The 18,798-nt window shown below is 38.9% G+C and overlaps 1 protein-coding gene across 1 annotated transcript; it reads left to right on the forward strand.

The window, feature by feature from the left end:
- The first annotated feature begins 443 nt into the window (after positions 1-443).
- On the forward strand, positions 444-18,359 carry LOC124268044. The gene is made up of 3 exons (XM_046703050.1): positions 444-535; positions 13,875-14,752; positions 17,704-18,359. Exons 2-3 carry the CDS (start codon positions 13,951-13,953, stop codon positions 18,258-18,260), a joined length of 1,359 nt encoding a protein of 452 aa, XP_046559006.1. The 5' UTR covers positions 444-535; positions 13,875-13,950; the 3' UTR covers positions 18,261-18,359.
- Positions 18,360-18,798: the final 439 nt, after the last annotated feature.

Below are 18,798 nucleotides of genomic sequence, written 5' to 3' on the forward strand. Positions count from 1 at the left end.
TATCTCCTAATTCTATTCTATTCATCAGGTGAACTGGCAGTTAGGACTATGACGTCGTCACTATGACGTCATAACTCAGTTATGACGTCACAATGCAAGTGACATGCCAGTTCACCTGATGAAGGGACCTGGAATGGTCTCGAAACGTCGTGAGAGAAATTAAAAAGAATTTTAATCCATAAAAATATCTTGGACATATATAACTGTATATTATACCTGGCAAAACATACCAGCCAGTCATTAACCGACACCAGGGCACCTGCCCATTTCTTTGCCCCGCCCCCATCGTTCTACGTTGTCAGTCCCATTAGCTTACATTTGCCCATTACTATCCCCCAATCAGTACCAAATCCAGATTGATAATCAATCCATGCCGCGCTTCTCATGAGCTTTAGTTCACCAGTTTTCTTTGGTAGGCCTGTTCACGTTCCCGAAAAGTATCGCTTCGCGCAAACGCACCAACAAATTGTCTAACGCTGAGGCCCCCGTCACACAATTCGGACGTACTGCGCGCTTGACTCCAACTGTTTATGAGGTGAGATGTGTTTCATTTATAAATGAGATTCTTTACACTATTAAGTGGATACTAACTACATGAAGGGTGATTTTCTTATGTTCAAGGATGGTAGTTCAAAACGAAATTGTTTCCGCTTATATAACAATAGTTTGAGTTGCATTTTTAAATCTGCATTGTGAACACATTCTCCAGCCTATATCCAGGCCGATATGATGACAACGGAAAAGTCTATTACCAGAGACCATATAATCTATTATGTGGTCTCTGCTATTACTAGAGTCCATCTGTAAATCAACTTCAGTATGACAAAGTCACAATCAACTCCATCGTCTAAACAATGGACTCTTTCAATCAACTATTTAATCAGCATTCAGTAAGCTTGTTTATCGCTTGTACAGCAAAGCGTCTATCACTCAATATAAGAAGTCATTATCGCTAACGCTGACATATCCCCGTACTGTTTATTTGCATGACATAAATGGCGGCAAGAAGCCCTCGGAGTTCTGCTTAAATATGTCAGTTGAGTATAACCGACATAAATCTACCTGTCCCAAGTTGAAGTTTCTGGTCATGCGTTAATTAACGTAGCTATTATATATTTCCCATCATAACATGTGATTAAAACAATATTTTATTTCCATCAATGTTTACATTTTACATGTTCCGTGATATAGCAAAATGGAAATAGGATAAGCAAACGGCAGGGCAAAAGGCCTATATCAACGCTCCTCCGCATATAGTACGTCATGCCTTATAATCAATTCTACTGAGCAAAGACATTAATGGATTTATCAAAGTAAAAATGAAATAAAAATAAAGAGCAGGACATCAAATGCATTTTATATCCTTAGGTTGTCACTTAAATTTCGTAAAGCGGTTAGTTCGAGGTATGTAATTTTGAACTGATTTTATAATGTTTTCATGGTCTGAAGGAGATGAATCGTCACTGCAGTGAAGTATACATGTAGTGTATTGGTAACCATTTGTAAACGCAGTTTGTAGTCATGTAATTAAATATATATACCACACTCCATTGTTGCTTACAAAGCTGTGGTATGTTATTTACTACTATCTGTTTTAGATATAATATAGTGCCTTGTGTCTCATAGGCCATATGGCCGGATGTTATATTTTATTGAATGTTTTAAAGTTTATGTATGTTTTATATATAACATGTGACACAAAAATAAAAATATTTTCTTCTTCTTCTTCTCATGTAGTATGTGTGATAAGTAGGCTTACTAGTACACTCAATGTTATTTGTAAATTCACATAGCCGAATTGACCGGAATGACGTCATATGGTCATTAGCGTTGTAAGGTCCATCTTATGTTGGTAAGTTAAATTGTTTGGTTTTGGGTTTTTTAAACCTGTACGTTTCTAATGTTATGAAATTGTCATAAGTGTACATGAATTGTCTAAACTATGTGAAAACTTTGAACTTTAACCGATCTGGTTTCTTTATACTTTCATTGGTTTGATATGGTTTCCGTCACATTTTGCCTTTTGCACCCGTAGGATCGTGTTTCGACAGATACCGACACTGATCGTTGGCAACAATGCTATTTCTTGGACGCATATTTCCACCTGCCCGACCATGTCTCCGCGTTCTCATGTTACCTCATTGTGTTTGGGCTTGCTACACACAACGCCCTATGTTGGATCCCCATGAGGGCAAACATCCCATTACTATCACCGGGCGCAGAACGTCTGGTTAGTGACGTTAGGCCACAGGAAAATAGTTTCTTGTTTCTCATTACCGACCGAACATAAAAATGGTCCAACCCTATTTTTTTGTTTCACTGGTAAATTTGCCTGTATAGGAAAGAGAGTATTTATGGATGTCATTTTCTTTATTATGAGGACTGACTGACTGACTGAGTTTGGTTTTACGCCGCTTCTAGCAATATTCCAGCAACATCACGGAGGACATTTTTACCTGTACTTTTTTCACCGAAAACGGCTAATGTACGGAGATATATTAATGATGAACAAAATCCGTTTAGTTACACAATGAGTGAGTGAGTTTAGTTTTACGCCAAGATTCCAGCAATATCACGGCGGGGGACACCAGAAATAGGCTTCACACATTGTACCCATGTGGGGAGTCGAACCCGGGTCTTCGGCGTGACGAGCCAACGCTTTACCCGCTAGGCTACCCCACCGCCCTTATTATGAGGAACACAGCGTTTCGGAGTATGTGTGTTGTGGTCCTCAAAATAAAGAAGATGACATCTCTAAAAACTCTCTTCCATATGTGTATCACTTCTAAATGCCATTCAAAGACCTTGCCTGTGTAAAGCTGGCAGAATTCCTAGATCCGTCTCAGCTTCCGACATTCCAAGTTTTCAACTAACATTGTATAGGAAGTCACAAAAAAACAAAAACGAAAAATCCGCCCTACCTATTTATAGGGGTGGGTATTGCAGAGAATATTCATATTGCGATATATTGCGATGCAAAGCATGTATTGCGATATGCATTGCAATATATTGCATGAAGTATTTTTAAACAAAAAACTACTTATAATCGAGTTACTGCTTGATTTATAGAGCAAAAACACAACAAAATCACTATGCTTGATTAAGCTTAAATGACAAATTTTAATCATGATAAAATAAAAATGTGAATAATATTTGGCACAAATGAAACAAGGAAATATCCGAAGATTTCCGAGTGTTACGATGTTTTCCGAATGCATGTCAAAATACCGGTTTTCGATCGGCGTATCGCAATACGTATTGTTTTCATGTCTGAACCGATAAATACCGGTAAACCGGTTATATTGCGCAGCCCTACCTATTTACTTTTTTTAAAAAAGTGATGAGAAACAAGACAATTATTTTATGTGGCCTTATGTTGTACAGCAGTGTTCAGTATATATTTGTCTTCCCACTTAGACGATTCATATTTGTGTCAGGTACGAGAACCCTAGATTATCCCTGGATAAACCACTCACCCGTTATGATTATTTTCACCCGAGTTTCAACTTTCAGAACAAAGGGACCCAACCCCCTCTGGATCCGCCTATGTAAACACCTGTGGACGAAAGCCCACTTGGACCTTGGACAAAACCCCGCCCATGTAGGACAAAACCCCCAAAAGCTCCAAATGCATATGGTTCAGGCTCATTTCTTCAGGCGTGAATGACACCCTTCAAGGTGAAGGTGGTTGTTTAAAGGGTTTAAAAGTGTGTGTGAGTGGGGTGTGGGTGTGGGTGTGGGTGTGGGGGGGGGGTTGTTAGGAAGCAGAGATGGCGAGTTGGCTTGGTTGGGTGGGTGAAGAAGATTGGGTGATTGGCCTTGAATATAAGTAACAAGTAAATAAAAGATTGTTGGTGAGAGTTATAAGTGAGTCGGGTCGAAATGGAGTGTTTTGGTAGGGGCGCGGACGTCGGAGAAGACAATGTGTGTTGAAGAGATGACGACGACGACGAATTAAATGGTTTAACGTCGGTTTCTGGCGGGCGCCAATTTCGCCGACGGGGCAGGTGGGAATAGGGAGTAAACCAGCATTGACGTAAACCACCATGCCCCAAAAAAATGTAAATGTAGGGGCTTTAACCTAGATGAATTTGGAATGAAAACGTTGAAAACATGAGATGAACAGAAAACTAAAAAGCCTAAGTTAAAAAGGGAAAGGGATGAAGAAAACAGTAGTATTTGTTAATAAATGAGAGATAGAGTGAAAACTAAAAATAGATGTAAATGGGGGCCATGCATGGGATGGGGGGTACTAAATAGGTATAGCAAAGTGGGACATATAAATGAGTGCAGGTAAGCTGCAGGGGCTTATAAGAGAAAGAAAATGGGGTTAAATTGGTGGGGGTGGGGGTATGGGGAGAGCGAAGAAGGCAGGGGGGCGTGGCTGTTGATATAAGGCTGCGACTGAGCTGGCTGGGGTGAGTGGCCTTGACCTTGTACTGGAGAGGTTGGACTGGTTTGTTTAATATTTAGTGGAGGCTGATTGAGTCCCAGGTCTAAATGAGTAGGCTTATATTGGTGATAGAGATATAGTATGGATAAGTGAAATTTTGAAGCCTGGTCTAAATGTATGAGCTAGTGAGCAGTGGTGTTGTGGAAATTTGTTTGGAGGTTCTAAATTTTATGAAGTGGGTTAGAGTTTTGTAGGAAGGTGGCTATGGCTTGGAAGATAATGTGCGGATTGTAGGGGTTGAGGAGTAGGTGTAAATTATTATGGTATTTGGGTGGTATATTGCTGTGAACCTGCCTAATGTTTGTTTGTTGTAGGTGGCATTGTGTGAATATGTGGTTAATGTCCTCTGGTGTGTTGCAGTGGGTGCATAGTCTATCTGGGTGTCTATTTTGTTTGTATAGTGTATAATTGAGATTTGTGATGCCTGTAATAAGCCGGTTTATGCATGTGTCAATGTTTTTGGTATTGGAGAATGTAGGACATTTCTTAATAGGTGTTTTGATGATGTTTTTAACCCATGTTGATTTGTTGGTGTTTATGTTGTGTTGGAAGTTTGATTTGGTTATATTTGTTTTAATGAGTTGTTTGATTTCTGTTTTGGATGTGTGGAAGTTGATACTAGGTGAGTTGTGTGTGGTGGCAAGCTTAGCAGCTGTGTCTGCAGTGTTGTTTCCTGGTATGTTAGTGTGGCTGGGTATCCATAGGAATGTTATGTTTTTATTTAAGCGTTTAAGTGAATCGGTTTGAATAGTGATATTGTGAATTAGATTCGGGCGAGATTTTGAGTACATATTATGTAGCTGTCTGATGGAGCTGAGCGAGTCAGAGAGTATGACGAAGTTTGTTTGCTGTAGAGTGGGGATTAAGTGCAGTGCAGTGAGGATTGCGGTTAGTTCTGCAGTATTGATGGTGGTATGGTTAGTATAGTGCAGGTTTGTTGTTAAAGGGGGAGTTTGCTGCACATGGATGCCTATGCCTGTTTTGTTGAATATGTTTATGGATGCATCTGTGTAGATGTGAGTGCGGGAAAGGTAGTATGTGTTGATGTGGTTGTCTATTATGTCTAATTTGGTGTGATTATCAGTGTTGTCTGGTAAGTTTTGTAGAGTGAAGGCTAGGGTGGTGTCTGTATTTAGTGGTGGTTTGTCATGGATGTAGCTTGTAATAGGAGGTGTGTGGTGTATAGTGTTTAGCTGTTGTGCATGTAGCAGACTGTTGAGGTGGGTGAGGCATGGAGCTTTGGATGGGTTACTTGGATTTTTTGAGTGTTGATTTTTTAGTGTTATTGTATTTGTTTGTGATTAGTTTGAAGATAGGGTTGTGTTGGGCCCCAGCCCTGTAAGTGAGTGTGGTTTGGTTGATTCTATGGGTGATTGAAGATGTGCCTGTGATGAGGAGAAGTGTATTGAGGGAGGTACCACTCCTCGTGCCCGTTGCAAGTTTGAGGGCCTTGAACTGCACTGAATTTAGTTTTATATATATACCAACACTGCATATGTTTTCCCCAATGTCAAGCTTCCAGGGGCGGTGGGGTAGCCTAGTGGTTAAAGCGTTGGCTCGTCACGCCGAAGGCCCGGGTTCGATTCCCCACATGGGCACAATGTGTTAAGCCCATTTCTGGTGTCCCCCGCCGTGATATTGCTGGAAAATTGCTAAAAGCGGCGTAAAACTAAACTCAGTCAGTCAGTCAAGCTTCCACTGTAAGTTGTACGTTGTATTATGTAATAATATGTTTAATTGTATTTAGGGAGAAGACGATCATAAGTGGTGCACTTGTGCCTAATCCCGTTGTCTTTTGGACAATAAAATATGTTTAAACCAATTTAATTTTTGAAGGTTATTAGGGGAGAAGTTATGGAGGACCGGGGCAGCATAATCCAGTTTCGACTGTATGAGCGTTTTATATATATTGGTAAGTGTGTGTTTGTCGCCACCCCAGTTTGTGCCGCTGATGGCTCGCATTAAGTTTAAATCTTTTTGACATGAGTTGACCAAGTTATGAATGTGGGGTGTCCATGTCATATGGTGGCCAAAGTTTACTCCTAGGAATTTAGCTTCTTTTTTTAACTCAATTTCTTGGTTATTTAGGTGTAGTTTGGGGGTGTAAATTCGCATACGCTGAGTTTTGAATAATATGCCCACGGGTTTTTTAACATTTATGTGGAACCCCCATTTTGGGGCCCAATTTTGTATATAATTTAGCATTTTTTTTATTTTTGTGGATGTCTGTTTTACTGCAGTGGACGAAGTCCAAAATGAGATATCATCAGCAAATTTAGCAGTTGAGATTTCAGGCCATTTATCTGGAAATATGTCGTTAATCATGAAGTTGAATAAAGTTGGGGATATTATGCTCCCCTGGGGGGTTCCATTCTCTAGAGGATAAGGGTCCGAGATGGTGTTGTGAGATTTGATTGTTATTTGTCTGTCGTTTAGGAAAGAGTGGTTGAAATTTAGAATTTGACCGTGTATGGCATGCTTTTGGAGTTTTTGTGCCAAACCATGTCGAATGTTTTGCTAAAATCAGTGAAAATGGCCATAGTGTATTGTTTCTGTGCCTGAGCTACTTTGATACCTTGTTCTAAATGTAAAATGTGGTCTAAAGTTTTTCGATTGGGAGTGAAGCCGCTCTGGTCTTCTTTAATGAGGTTTTTACTTAGGATTTGCTGTTTTAGCCTGTTATTAATGATGGGTTCAAGAGTTTTGCAAAGGTGGGATGTGAGGGAAATGGGGTGGAATGAATCGGGGATCGTTGTTAGGTTTGCCGGGTTTGAGGATTGGTACCACCCTGGCAGTTTTCCATGTTATAGGAATGTTTCCTGAGGTCCAGATGTGGTTGAAGAGTGAGAGCATGAGGTTTTGCATGTTTGGTGTGAGTTTGTTTAGTATGGTGTAGGTGATGGTATCTGGACCAGGGGCTGAGGCTGACTTTTTGTTTCTAAGTGCTGCTTGTAGTTCATATATGTTTATGATTTTGTTTATTGGGAGGTCTGTATGGGGGGGGGGGTTTGGGGAGAGTAGGGGTGGTGGTTTTTAATGGTGTTTTGAAAGTGTAGTTGGTAGTTGGTGGAGCTACTGATGGCCGAGAAGTGGGCAGCAACTGCGTTAGCCTTTTCTTTGTTTGTGGTGAGGTCTGGTAGGTTAGGTGAAATAGTTTTTTTGGAGATGCCCTTTATGGCTTTAAATTTATTCCACATTTTCCGGGTATTATTTTGTTTAGCCTCAGGGGTTGTACAGAATTTTTTCCACTGTTCAATTTTGCTGCCTTTATCATTTGTTTGGTTTTATTTCTTAGTTTTTTAGCCAAATGTAATTTGGAACGGTCTCTTTTGGATTTATTAAGAGCCTTTTTTCTTGCCTTTCTGGCATTAATAATTTTCACCAGGGGACTGATTTTAGTGCAGGGTTGGTCCGAATGGTGGGTATGCATTTTTTTGTGATATCTAGGATGGCGTTTGTGTGATTGTTGTTGAATATCTTGGTTGTGGAGGCTGTTTGTGTCAATTTGGTTGCAAAGTGTTTTGAATTTGTGCCAGTCTGCTTTTTTTTGTGGGTGTTGTTTATGTTGTTTGTTGGAGCGGTGGTGTCGTGTGTTGTAATTGTGATTTTGATGGGGCAGTGGTCGCTGCCCCAGATGTCATCGTGTACCTCCAATGTACAAGATTGTGTTAGTTTGGTGAATCCAGTGGCCATTCCATATATTTAAGCCAAAGATATGAGCAGTGTTCAATATTGGCATTCTGCTAAGTGTTATTGTAAACTTTTCAATCAATTGGAAGTGACATGTGCCACGAGTTCACCTTATCAAAACATCTACAGTAAACTATCCGCAACGCTAATTAAGCCTAATCAGAACCTAACCTTCAAAGGAAACCGCAGGTCGGCGTCCTGAGACTAGTGGAAAATCGAAAGGTCGGCGTCCTGAGACGACACCAAAAAGAGTTATAAATATTTGGAGCCATATTTTCATAAATATATGAACTATCAGCCAAAGTCATGCCATTTATATTCACTACAGTTCTCAATACTAAGTTGATTAATTAAACTTTTTATACTCTTTAAGTCAATTAATCCTCGTCAATAATAAAACTTCACCCTTAATAATGTTTACAGACAAAACATGAAGTTAATTAATGAAGGCTGTTAATCCCTGTCACTGATAGTCTCTTTTACTGATTCAATCAAAACATGTCACTTAAAGTCAATCACTCAGTAGTTGAAACATGTTTGGGAGTTTTGTCCAAAGGTCCTCATAGGGGTTTTTGTCCTAGGGGGCTTTCGTCCACAGGGTTTTTATCCTACAGTCTTTGATGAGTTGGTGGTCAGCTTGGGCTGTGTACCCTTGCCAGGGATGATTGATGGTCGAAAAACCTTAAATGTAGATGGCCTCTTAGAGTTTTCTAATTTTGAAGTCTTTGTGGTCATTAGTGAAGGCTTTGGTTTTGTTCAATGCTGTGATGGAGGCTGGTGCTGATATGGTCATATAAAGCGGATTTCGGGTTTCGACACTGAGCTGGGATGTTTCATTAATTCGGGTTTGGGGGATCTGGGCGTTTCACCCGTGCAAGGGTGTCCACAAGACTTCCCTTACTTAGTGCTCCAACGTCTATGTGCCTCTTAAAGAAAGTTATCTCCATTACAGTATCAACCATTACAATCCATCAGATCACATGGCATACTCCCAATCAGGTATGGTCATATCATTTGCATTTGTCAATGCCATATGGATCGGAAGATTGATGAATCCCATGCAATAATTTTGGTCATAGTATATTTGCACTGCAAAATCTTGAATATGAGCATGTGTACATATTTGAAAAAATAGTTCGTTCTCAAATTCATAAAACATGCTCATGACACCGATTTGTCTGCAAGTTAGTATTAATTATGAGTGAGTGAGTTTAGGTTTGCGCAACTTTTAGCAATATTCAAGCAATATCACGGTGGGGGACACCAGAAAAGAGCTTCACACATTGTACGCATGTGGGGAATCGAACCCGGATCAAAATTCGGCTTGACTAGTATTAATTATGATTCGGCACCATTTCTAAATGTGTTTGATTAACATACGTTAGTAGGTCATGGTTATTTATTGTACTTAAAGCCTCCTACCCATAAACAAGTAATACAAGTATATATATAGCACATGTTACAGACATTTCACAATAGAAATTACAGTTCAGATAAGATATTGTTTCTAAGGATAACAGCATGTTTTACATAAAGCGCAAGATTACATATTACATTTTCATTTTGGAGGATAGAATGGAAACAAAGGCAGCTGAAGGATACTTTGACAGGTAATTATTTGGGATATATTGTTTTCTTAAATCAGCATAATGTGGGCATACAAAAGCGAAGTGAATTTCATCTTCTATAGCCGAGTTACATAATGGACATATCCTGAAACGTCTCTCTATTGAAAATCGTCTGCCCTTATTTATTGATAAGTCTAATAAGCCCAATCGAAAATTGACAAATGTGCGTCTGATATTTCTAGATGTCAATACAGATAGATATAGTTCTGGTTGAATTAAGATCTTATGTGATCTACATGTGTACAACTGATATCTTGAACTATTGTTTGGACAGGAATGTCATTCTTGATAATACATGCTAACAGATTGTTCTCGAAATTGCTTAAGAAATAGATTAATATTACCATCTGTTTCATTTAGCCACACAAATCCAAAGCCATGAGAAAATAAAAGATCTCTAATATGAGACGCCCATGTTGTCTTACGCCTATCATCTAAATGTACAAGCATGTTATAAGCTAGTTTTGGGATTCTTTGTTCGTGCATTCCAAGGATCTTTAACCAATATTTTGAACATCTGATTTGTGAATTTATATACATCGGAAATCTACCGCATTCTCCATAAACCATACAAGTTGGTGTTGCTTGCGCTACATTTAAAAATCTTTTACATGCTAACAGGTGTAGTTTCTGTAGACATTCATGACGTTGAAATCCCCAAATTTCAGACCCATAAAGCATAATCGGTAGGATTTGTGCATCAAACAATTTAAAATATATTTTCGGGATTAAAATTCCAAAATTCTGGGAAACTGACATAACATTAATAAGAGCCTTCTTTCTTAGCACGTGATTTCAGATCTATGACACTCTTTTTAAAGTTCATGGTATGGGAAAACACTAGTCCGAGATAGGTATAGTAATTAACAATAGATACATTTTTCCCATTCAAAAAACATTTTTCTTTAGAGGCGACAGGCCCACCTCTTCTAAAGATAACTATGTTTGCTTTTTCAAAATTAACAAATAATTTCCATTCATTTGTATAACGTTCCAAAATATTCAGTTGGTTTTGTAGACCGACGATAGTATCTGACACTAAAATTACATCATCAGGAAAAAGGAGGATAAAAATGTCAATCATATCTGGAAACATTTGCACACCATGTTTACCTGAATTAGAACACAGTTCGCTTATAAAGAAGGAAAACAATATAGGGCTTAAAATATACCCTTGCCCAACTCCCATGGGACAGTCGAAAACAATCGGTGACATCATCACCACAACAAACACATGATTTAGTATTCAAGTACATAGATTTTAAAATAGAATACATTTTCCCTTGTAAACCAGACTTTCGTAAGCAGTGCCATAATTTACAACGATCCACAGAGTCAAAAGCTTTCTTAAAGTCAACAAATGCTACATAAAAGTTTGTGTTTATTACGCGATAGACACTTTTGTAAGCAGTGCCATAATTTACAACGATCCACAGAGTCAAAAGCTTTCTTAAAGTCAATAAATGCTACATAAAGTTTGTGTTTATTACGCGATAGACACTTTTGTATTATTGCATATAGTGTAAAGATATGGTCAGTAGTTGAATAATCTTTTCTAAAAGCCGCCTGGCATTCAAGAATTAAGTTTCTTAGATTTGACCAGTTTGAGATTCTGTTGTTTAAAACAGTTGTAAATATTTTCCCAATAACACTCATTAAAGATATGCCTCTATAATTATCTGGATTGTCTTGAGCCCCCTGTTTATGTATAGGGACGATAATTGAACGAGACCAGCTTTCTGGAAACGAACCACTTTCAAATACAATAATAAAACACTTATGGAGGAAGGGCATTAGCTCGACTTGAGAACATTTAATCATTTCGATTATAATAATGTCGGGACCAGCTGCTTTTCCGCTCTTTAAGTTATTTATAGTATTCTTTATCTCATCTACTGAAATTTGTGTTTCCAAAATCATTTGATCAACAGTGTCATAGTCATTCGAAGAGATAATATCATCATCGAAGGAATAACCATCACTTGAAAAAACAGCATCATTAGAAAAAACTGTCTTCAAATGTGTCATCCATTCACATTTTGAAATATTAATTTTAGGATTTGATCTCTTTCTAAATGAACGAACTTGTTTCCAGAACACAGCAGGATTGTGGATAGAATCATTCAATCTGTTCAATCTTTGATTACGCAGGTTAGATTTGAATTTTCTGCATAAAGCTTTGTATTTGTTTCTAGTAAGTTATTCATACATTATAGCCCGTGACCATACTACTTGATTGATTCACGTATAACTATCCCGATTTATAAAAAAACTATTGTGAAACTATTATGAACAAATCTGTCATGCTATCTCATTTATTTCCATCATCTCGTCCGAAAGGAAAAAAGAAATGTCTTCTTAGAATATCATTTCTATCTCTCTTGCAGACTTGCCCTGGTTTGCCCTGCTCTTCTATTACCCTAAATGTTGATGAGCGTGCTCTGACTAGCCAGACTGTGTCTTTATTAGTAAATTATAATAATCTGTTATTATCATATATTTATATAGCGCCGAGTACCAGCTAGGTATTTGAATCGATCATTGGATGTCAATCTAAACGGCATCTCGTATTATCAATCTCAACTCCCTGGGCATCATACAATTCTTGCAGCCACCAGGCACACCAAGTAAATGTGGCTCTCCCATTCTTACGAGGTACCCATTCATAGCTTGGTGGACTGGGACACATATTCATAGTACTTTGTCCAAGTGTACTGCACGTTGCTGTACTCGCAACTAGGTGTTTGCACGTATTCATGTGGTCAGGGTTGTGTACTGTACACTAGGGGTTGTGACAACACTGAAGGACTCAGCACACAAAGTTGACTCTAAGGTTCGGACATAAAATCAGGTTGTGTTGAGAGGCAAATTAGTGCTCAGATCGGCTGAATAAATATTTCCATTATTCACTTGGGTTTTTTTGTCTTACATGGTGGGGGTTTTTGTCCCAGGGGTGTGTTGTCCACAGGGTTTTGTCCGCACACCGTTTTTACACACGGTCAAAGGTGGGCTCGATCCCGACACCTCAACCTCGCTGGATCACTAGCCTGGCGTCTGAGACAGCCAGACGCCCACCACGCCCCGTAACTGATTATGACTAACATCGAATTGCCCTTATATCTTCATGAATTGTTCTGAATTTTAAAATGCTTACATTATTAATAAGTTCAGATTAGAATCTTGAATTTATTTAAATAAAGAAGGCTGGGAGAGGATTCAGCCCTTTGACTCTGTATTCAATTGTCCTGAAACCTCCTGAAGCGAAGCAACAGTCGGAATACATCCAATTTTTCAAATGACAATTGACCAATTCATGCCCGTGTTTGAACATTGTAAAAACTTACCTCGACAGGAAAACATGCCTTGAGGCATTGTCCAACACATCATTTCCTTACTATACATAACAACAACGCCCATACTTGATTACTTTGTCATTGTCAACATGTCCATTAAGGCTATCAATGTCATAATGTTACGTAATAAAATGCCGTGTTAGACAATGACACAATTAGTTGCCAGTTAATCAGAACTAATTTGTTAACTCACAGACAAATACAATTACGTCAAAGACCAGGAAGCTTGTTTATATAGGAACCGAGCTAAATGTAAGAGGATTAAACATTATAATATCTAACACAAGGTGTATTCTCTTTTTGCCTGCACTTTAATTGGCTATAAGCGGATTAGGATTGACAGTCGAGTGCTTGCACAATATAGTCTGTTCGAGTAAGTGGAGTTCACTCCCCACCAAGTTCACTCACTGATAACAATGTCACCATATTTGTCAAATGATTCATACTCGTGTATTTATTGTACTGGCGGATGTTATATGCCATAAACAAAACTTACCGTTTCTCCTTATTTGCTGGCATCCTTACATTTCTAATAGGGACTATAGCATTAATCCCAATTGTTCTAAGGATTAATTCGGGCCACTGATATTAATCCCATAACAATACCTGCCGGCAAAAAGAGAACACCCCCCAACACACATGCTCTAAGTTTCTCGCTTTGATATGTAGTTACTGATGAAATTAGTCCATTGTTCACGAGATTACGTCGGCGTGCCACTTGATGCTCTTCACCTATATATATGGTTTCAGGTGAGGTGCACGCTGCTCACATCACGTAGAAGAATCTACTCAGTTCTTATGCTTGTGAGGACGGTATTGTACGACAATGAAACTGCTCCGTCGCTGCTCACATAACATGGGTTATTGTGGTTCGTTAAGATCTGGAGTATTCATTATCAGTGTTCTCAGCGTTGCCACAATAATGCTGAATAAAGTCACTGTGGATATGTATTCCGGGAACACTCCATACACAGCGCCGTCAAGAATCGGGGAGCGTAAAGTTCATATCATAGGATCAGATCGTGTACAATCTGGCATCCAGAAATCAACTCCAAACAACCGGAAGCAGAAATCAACTCCAAACAACCGGAAGTCCAAAGTGATCCCCAGAGGTGGAACTCGTTGCCCCAGTGTTTTGGACAATATGTCAAAAGGACACTGGAAGCAAAGGGTCATGACAAAGCAAGAAGTGTTCACACAAGAAAAGTTCCTGAATCATTCTCGGAAACAAATAAGTATAATTAGTCCTATATCAAGACCAGATGGGCTGTGTGGAAATTTCACTCTTCCCTATAACCGCCAAGCGAGAGCTCTCTGTTACCCAACCAGCAAAACACCCTGTTGTTTTAATAATAGATGCGTCGCGCTACCAGAGGAAAAGTGTCGCTGCAAAAACTGCTACGACGTCAGACAACGTGTACACGCGGAGTATGCTACGTGGATACCGGCGGACAAGAGGTGCTCGTTTCATGTTTTCACGGGAAAGGAAGCCTGTCAACTTTTGGCTAATTCGACACTGTTTCTGTTTGGAGATTCTCATTTTCGTCATTTTTATACTGCGATGCTTATGTTATTGCGTAACGATCCGATCGGCGGTGGACTTAAAGATAAAGATAGACATAGCAACGGTAAGTTGACAATATTTCCAAATTTTCGAGGAATATTTTATTATTAGAGAAATTGGAAAGTATGTATTTCGTTCTACTCAACATGTTTTAACAGGAGTCTTAAAGATGGTGTGGGTTACGATTTAATTCATAAATAGAATATTCAGTTGTTAGGGCATCCACAAACAAATAAAACCTACACTACTTTTTAAATAGTTGGGGGTTTATTTTTTAATTATTTTAATTCATGTCAGAGTTCATTTCATTGTATAGAATTGTATATCATTGTTAGGAAATCAATGGATATAGAGTGTGGACAAAAACAGTTTGAATATATGTTGAGGATACGTCATGAGACCATATAACTATAGCTAATTAAGCTACAGGTGAGGAAATTAACAAAGAAAAACTTCAGCGTGTTATTTAATCATATTCTGCCAAGTGTTTTATTCAACCAGATAAAGGTTTTATTCAAAAATGTGCCTACAGATAAGGTTTCCATTTTCAATATTAGAGTGAGTGGGTTTAGTTAGACGCCGCTTTTAGCAATATTCCAGCAATATCACGGCTGGGGACACCAGAAATGGGCTTCACACATTGTGCCCAATCAATGTTAGAGATATCTTTTTTCCTGAAGTGATATTATGATTCTTTCGAGTTTTTGTTATTAATGGTCAGTGGTTTTGGTGTTTAGTAAGGAATATCATCAGTACGTTATCTTTCTATTGTGACCAAAACTATGTTAGGAAGTGATTCTGCATAACATGAATAAAAGATTCATATTCACAAAAGTAACAAATGTGTCATCAGCAATATTCACTCTAGACAATTCAGTTTGGACAGTTCAGGTAGTTGCTTCTCTACTCTTAACATTGACTGTGTCGTGAATTGTGAAAATACCCATATTTGTTTGTCAAATGCCACAGTTCAGAACATTCCACCTATATGGCATTGGCAAGACATGCTGGATTTAAGGAATTAAATAAGGAACACATATATTATCTCAAGTCGATTATTCAAGCTGATGGTATACAAAGCGGTAGAACTACACAAGAAATAATTCAAGACCCCAAAGGTGCTCTTAATTTAATATTCTCCAAAACTTCAAAGATAGGACTTTTAAGTTCAGGATTATCTCCATATTTCATCATGGCTTCTTTAATATACAATTTATAGCGGTATGTAAATAATGACGAATTCAAGTTATCGATATCATGAGCATCGATCTACTCAGCATACCATGGCATGCATCACCCACGTCAGAGAGCCTGACCATCCGATCCCGTTGGTTGCCAAGCACGTGTTTCTGAAAGTCAGTTCCAACCTATCTCAATGGGAATGATAATGATTTTTGCAATGGTGTGTAATAACAAGAAACGAGTTGATCAATCAATCAATCAGTTTTTATTCCATGTTCTTTGAGTGGCGTGTAGAACCTGAAATGATAAAGAGGAACAATTTTTATGGATAGACAACGTTTTCGTTGCAATATATGCGCGTTTCTGTGCTAGTTTATGAATTATTACGACACGTAAGCTGCATAAGAAAAACAAATTTCATATTCTTACAGCCTTACTTTTCAAACTACAAATGAAATCATGTTCTCACACACATACATCTAATAAAATAGAACTGATAAAATAGAAAGTATATTGGCTATTGATATAAAAGATAAACATTTACAATAATTTACATCATTTATGAAATATCCAACAGGTAAGTCGGAATTCTATATAGGTAAACATAATGTAAATAACTGGAGTTACATGTTATGTATTGTGTAGAGTTATATAAGCATTGTGTCTCAAATGTGTACAAATCTTCTAGGGAAGAAAGTTGTAGTTTTACAATGTTAATCACCCAGGAAACTGAAAGCTATTGTTTTGAGGAGCTTGATAGTTTGAGACAGGCACGCCTAAGCCGTCCACCCCTTGATAAAATCGACCAACTGTTTGGACTCAAGCACATAAAATGATGCTACAACGGATAAAGATAAAACAATTTGAAATGTTAATTCTAAAGCTATATCACAAAAGCATACACACTACATCCCGCTACAATATGACAGTGGCTTGGATAATGTATTAAAGGCTGCATACGAGGCAGGCATTCATGGTGTACAATGCACCCGAATGAAATGCACCCTAATTTTGTGGTAATCTTTCAACCTACATCCTTACTATCTGCTGAAACACGGTCATTGCTCAATACAACCCAAGTATAATGTCTGACCTAGATACATGTATTCACTGGATGAAAGGCTGCTTTGTGTAAATACCAATCCGGGTATCAGGTCACCCCGTGTCTCAGGAGGCGCGCAGCAGTATGGCCACCTCCAGTTTTTCGCCTCTAGGTAGTTTCATGGATTTGTCCCTTTGTGACCAATGACAAAAGATGTGAATGACCACAAAAATGACCCGTGCAGTTCGATAGCAAGTTTTACTTTATTTAATACATCCATGTCTAGGAGAAGTACAATAAGTAGCCGCTTAAGTTTTTGTGAGTGATAAACATCGTTAGCAATACGTATTGTATTAACAATACTATTATACTTTCTTGAGAACATCCTTAAACAGTCATTTTTTACAAATACTTGCTCCCGTATACTTTCTTGATTGTTTGCGCCCTGAAAAACACCGCCATCATCTGTGAATGGTCAAGTTACAAATAATGTTTCCCTATTCATGTCTTTCCATTTCCGCCACTCAACACGTTCACCATTTATAATAATAATAAACATAATAGGCCATTTATATAGCGCCTTTTCACGTCACAGGGATATGCTCAAAGCTTTATCGGATGTTAGCTGGAAAAGGTAACGCCCCTTATTCATATCTATTCATAGCTGGCAGATGTATGTGTATTGGGTGTGGTGGTGAGTTTAGGAGAGAGAGGGTGTGGTTCTCTTTTAACATTAGTGCATCTACTGTACTTAAATTCGAACCTTATTAACCTTTTTCTTCGTATTACAGTGACTCTAAAGAAATGTCCGGGTCCCTACCAGTTCGGATCTAAGGAATGCAGACCAACCCTTGAACTGAAGGCAAAACCTTTGTGCAATGGCAGTTTCAACCTGAAGTATATCAGTCACACGAAGGCTTCGCAGGGTCCGGATCTATATAACAAAATCAAAGCACCTGGTCGTAGAAAGAAAACGCTTGCTATGATTTCACTTGCAGCACGCGAAGGCAACAATGTAACTAAGTTTATGGAATATCTAAAGCCGGCCTTAAATTTTGTCAAAAATACTTCCTTCAAATATCCGAAGTTAATGTGGGCAAACGGCCACGCACCTGGACTTCTCAAATCGCCAGTATATGAACGTCAGGGGCTTCAGTATATGAAAAAAGCAAACGATAATATGCATAAACTGTTGAGGCCTCTTGGTATTCCTGTGTTTGATACATTCAATATGACGAGTACCACCATCAGTTTTGATGGCACCCATTATGGCTACGGTGCAACGACAGCCAAAGTTCAGTTGCTGCTGAACTACCTGAAGGAGCTGCAGGGCAAACATCAGTGGTGAATGGTGATTGGGGATGAACTACCTGAAGGAGCTGCAGGGCAAATATCAGTGGTGAATGGTGATTGGGGATGAACTACCGGAAGGAGCTGCAGGGCAAACATCAGTGGTGAATGGGAACAAACATCAGTTTTAGATGAGCTACCGGAAGGAGCTGCAGGGCAAACATCAGTGGTGAATGGTGATTGGGGATGAACTGCCTGAAGGAGCTGCAGGGCAAACATCAGTGGTGAATGGTGATTGGGGATGAACTACCGGAAGGAGCTGCAGGGCAAATATCAGTGGTGAATGGTGATTGGGGATGAACTACCGGAAGGAGCTGCAGGGCAAACATCAGTGGTGAATGGTGATTGGGGATGAACTACCGGAAGGAGCTGCAGGGCAAACATCAGTGGTGAATGGGTTTTAGATGAACTACCTGAAGGAGCTGCAGGGCATATATCAGTGGTGAATGGTGATTAGGGATGAACTACCTGAAGGAGCTGCAGGGCAAATATCAGTGGTGAATGTTTTGGGGATGAACTACCGGAAGGAGCTGCAG

Source organism: Haliotis rubra, unplaced genomic scaffold (assembly GCF_003918875.1).
Source record: "Haliotis rubra isolate DU_JTF1 unplaced genomic scaffold, ASM391887v1 Scf1359, whole genome shotgun sequence".
NCBI lineage: Eukaryota > Metazoa > Mollusca > Gastropoda > Lepetellida > Haliotidae > Haliotis > Haliotis rubra.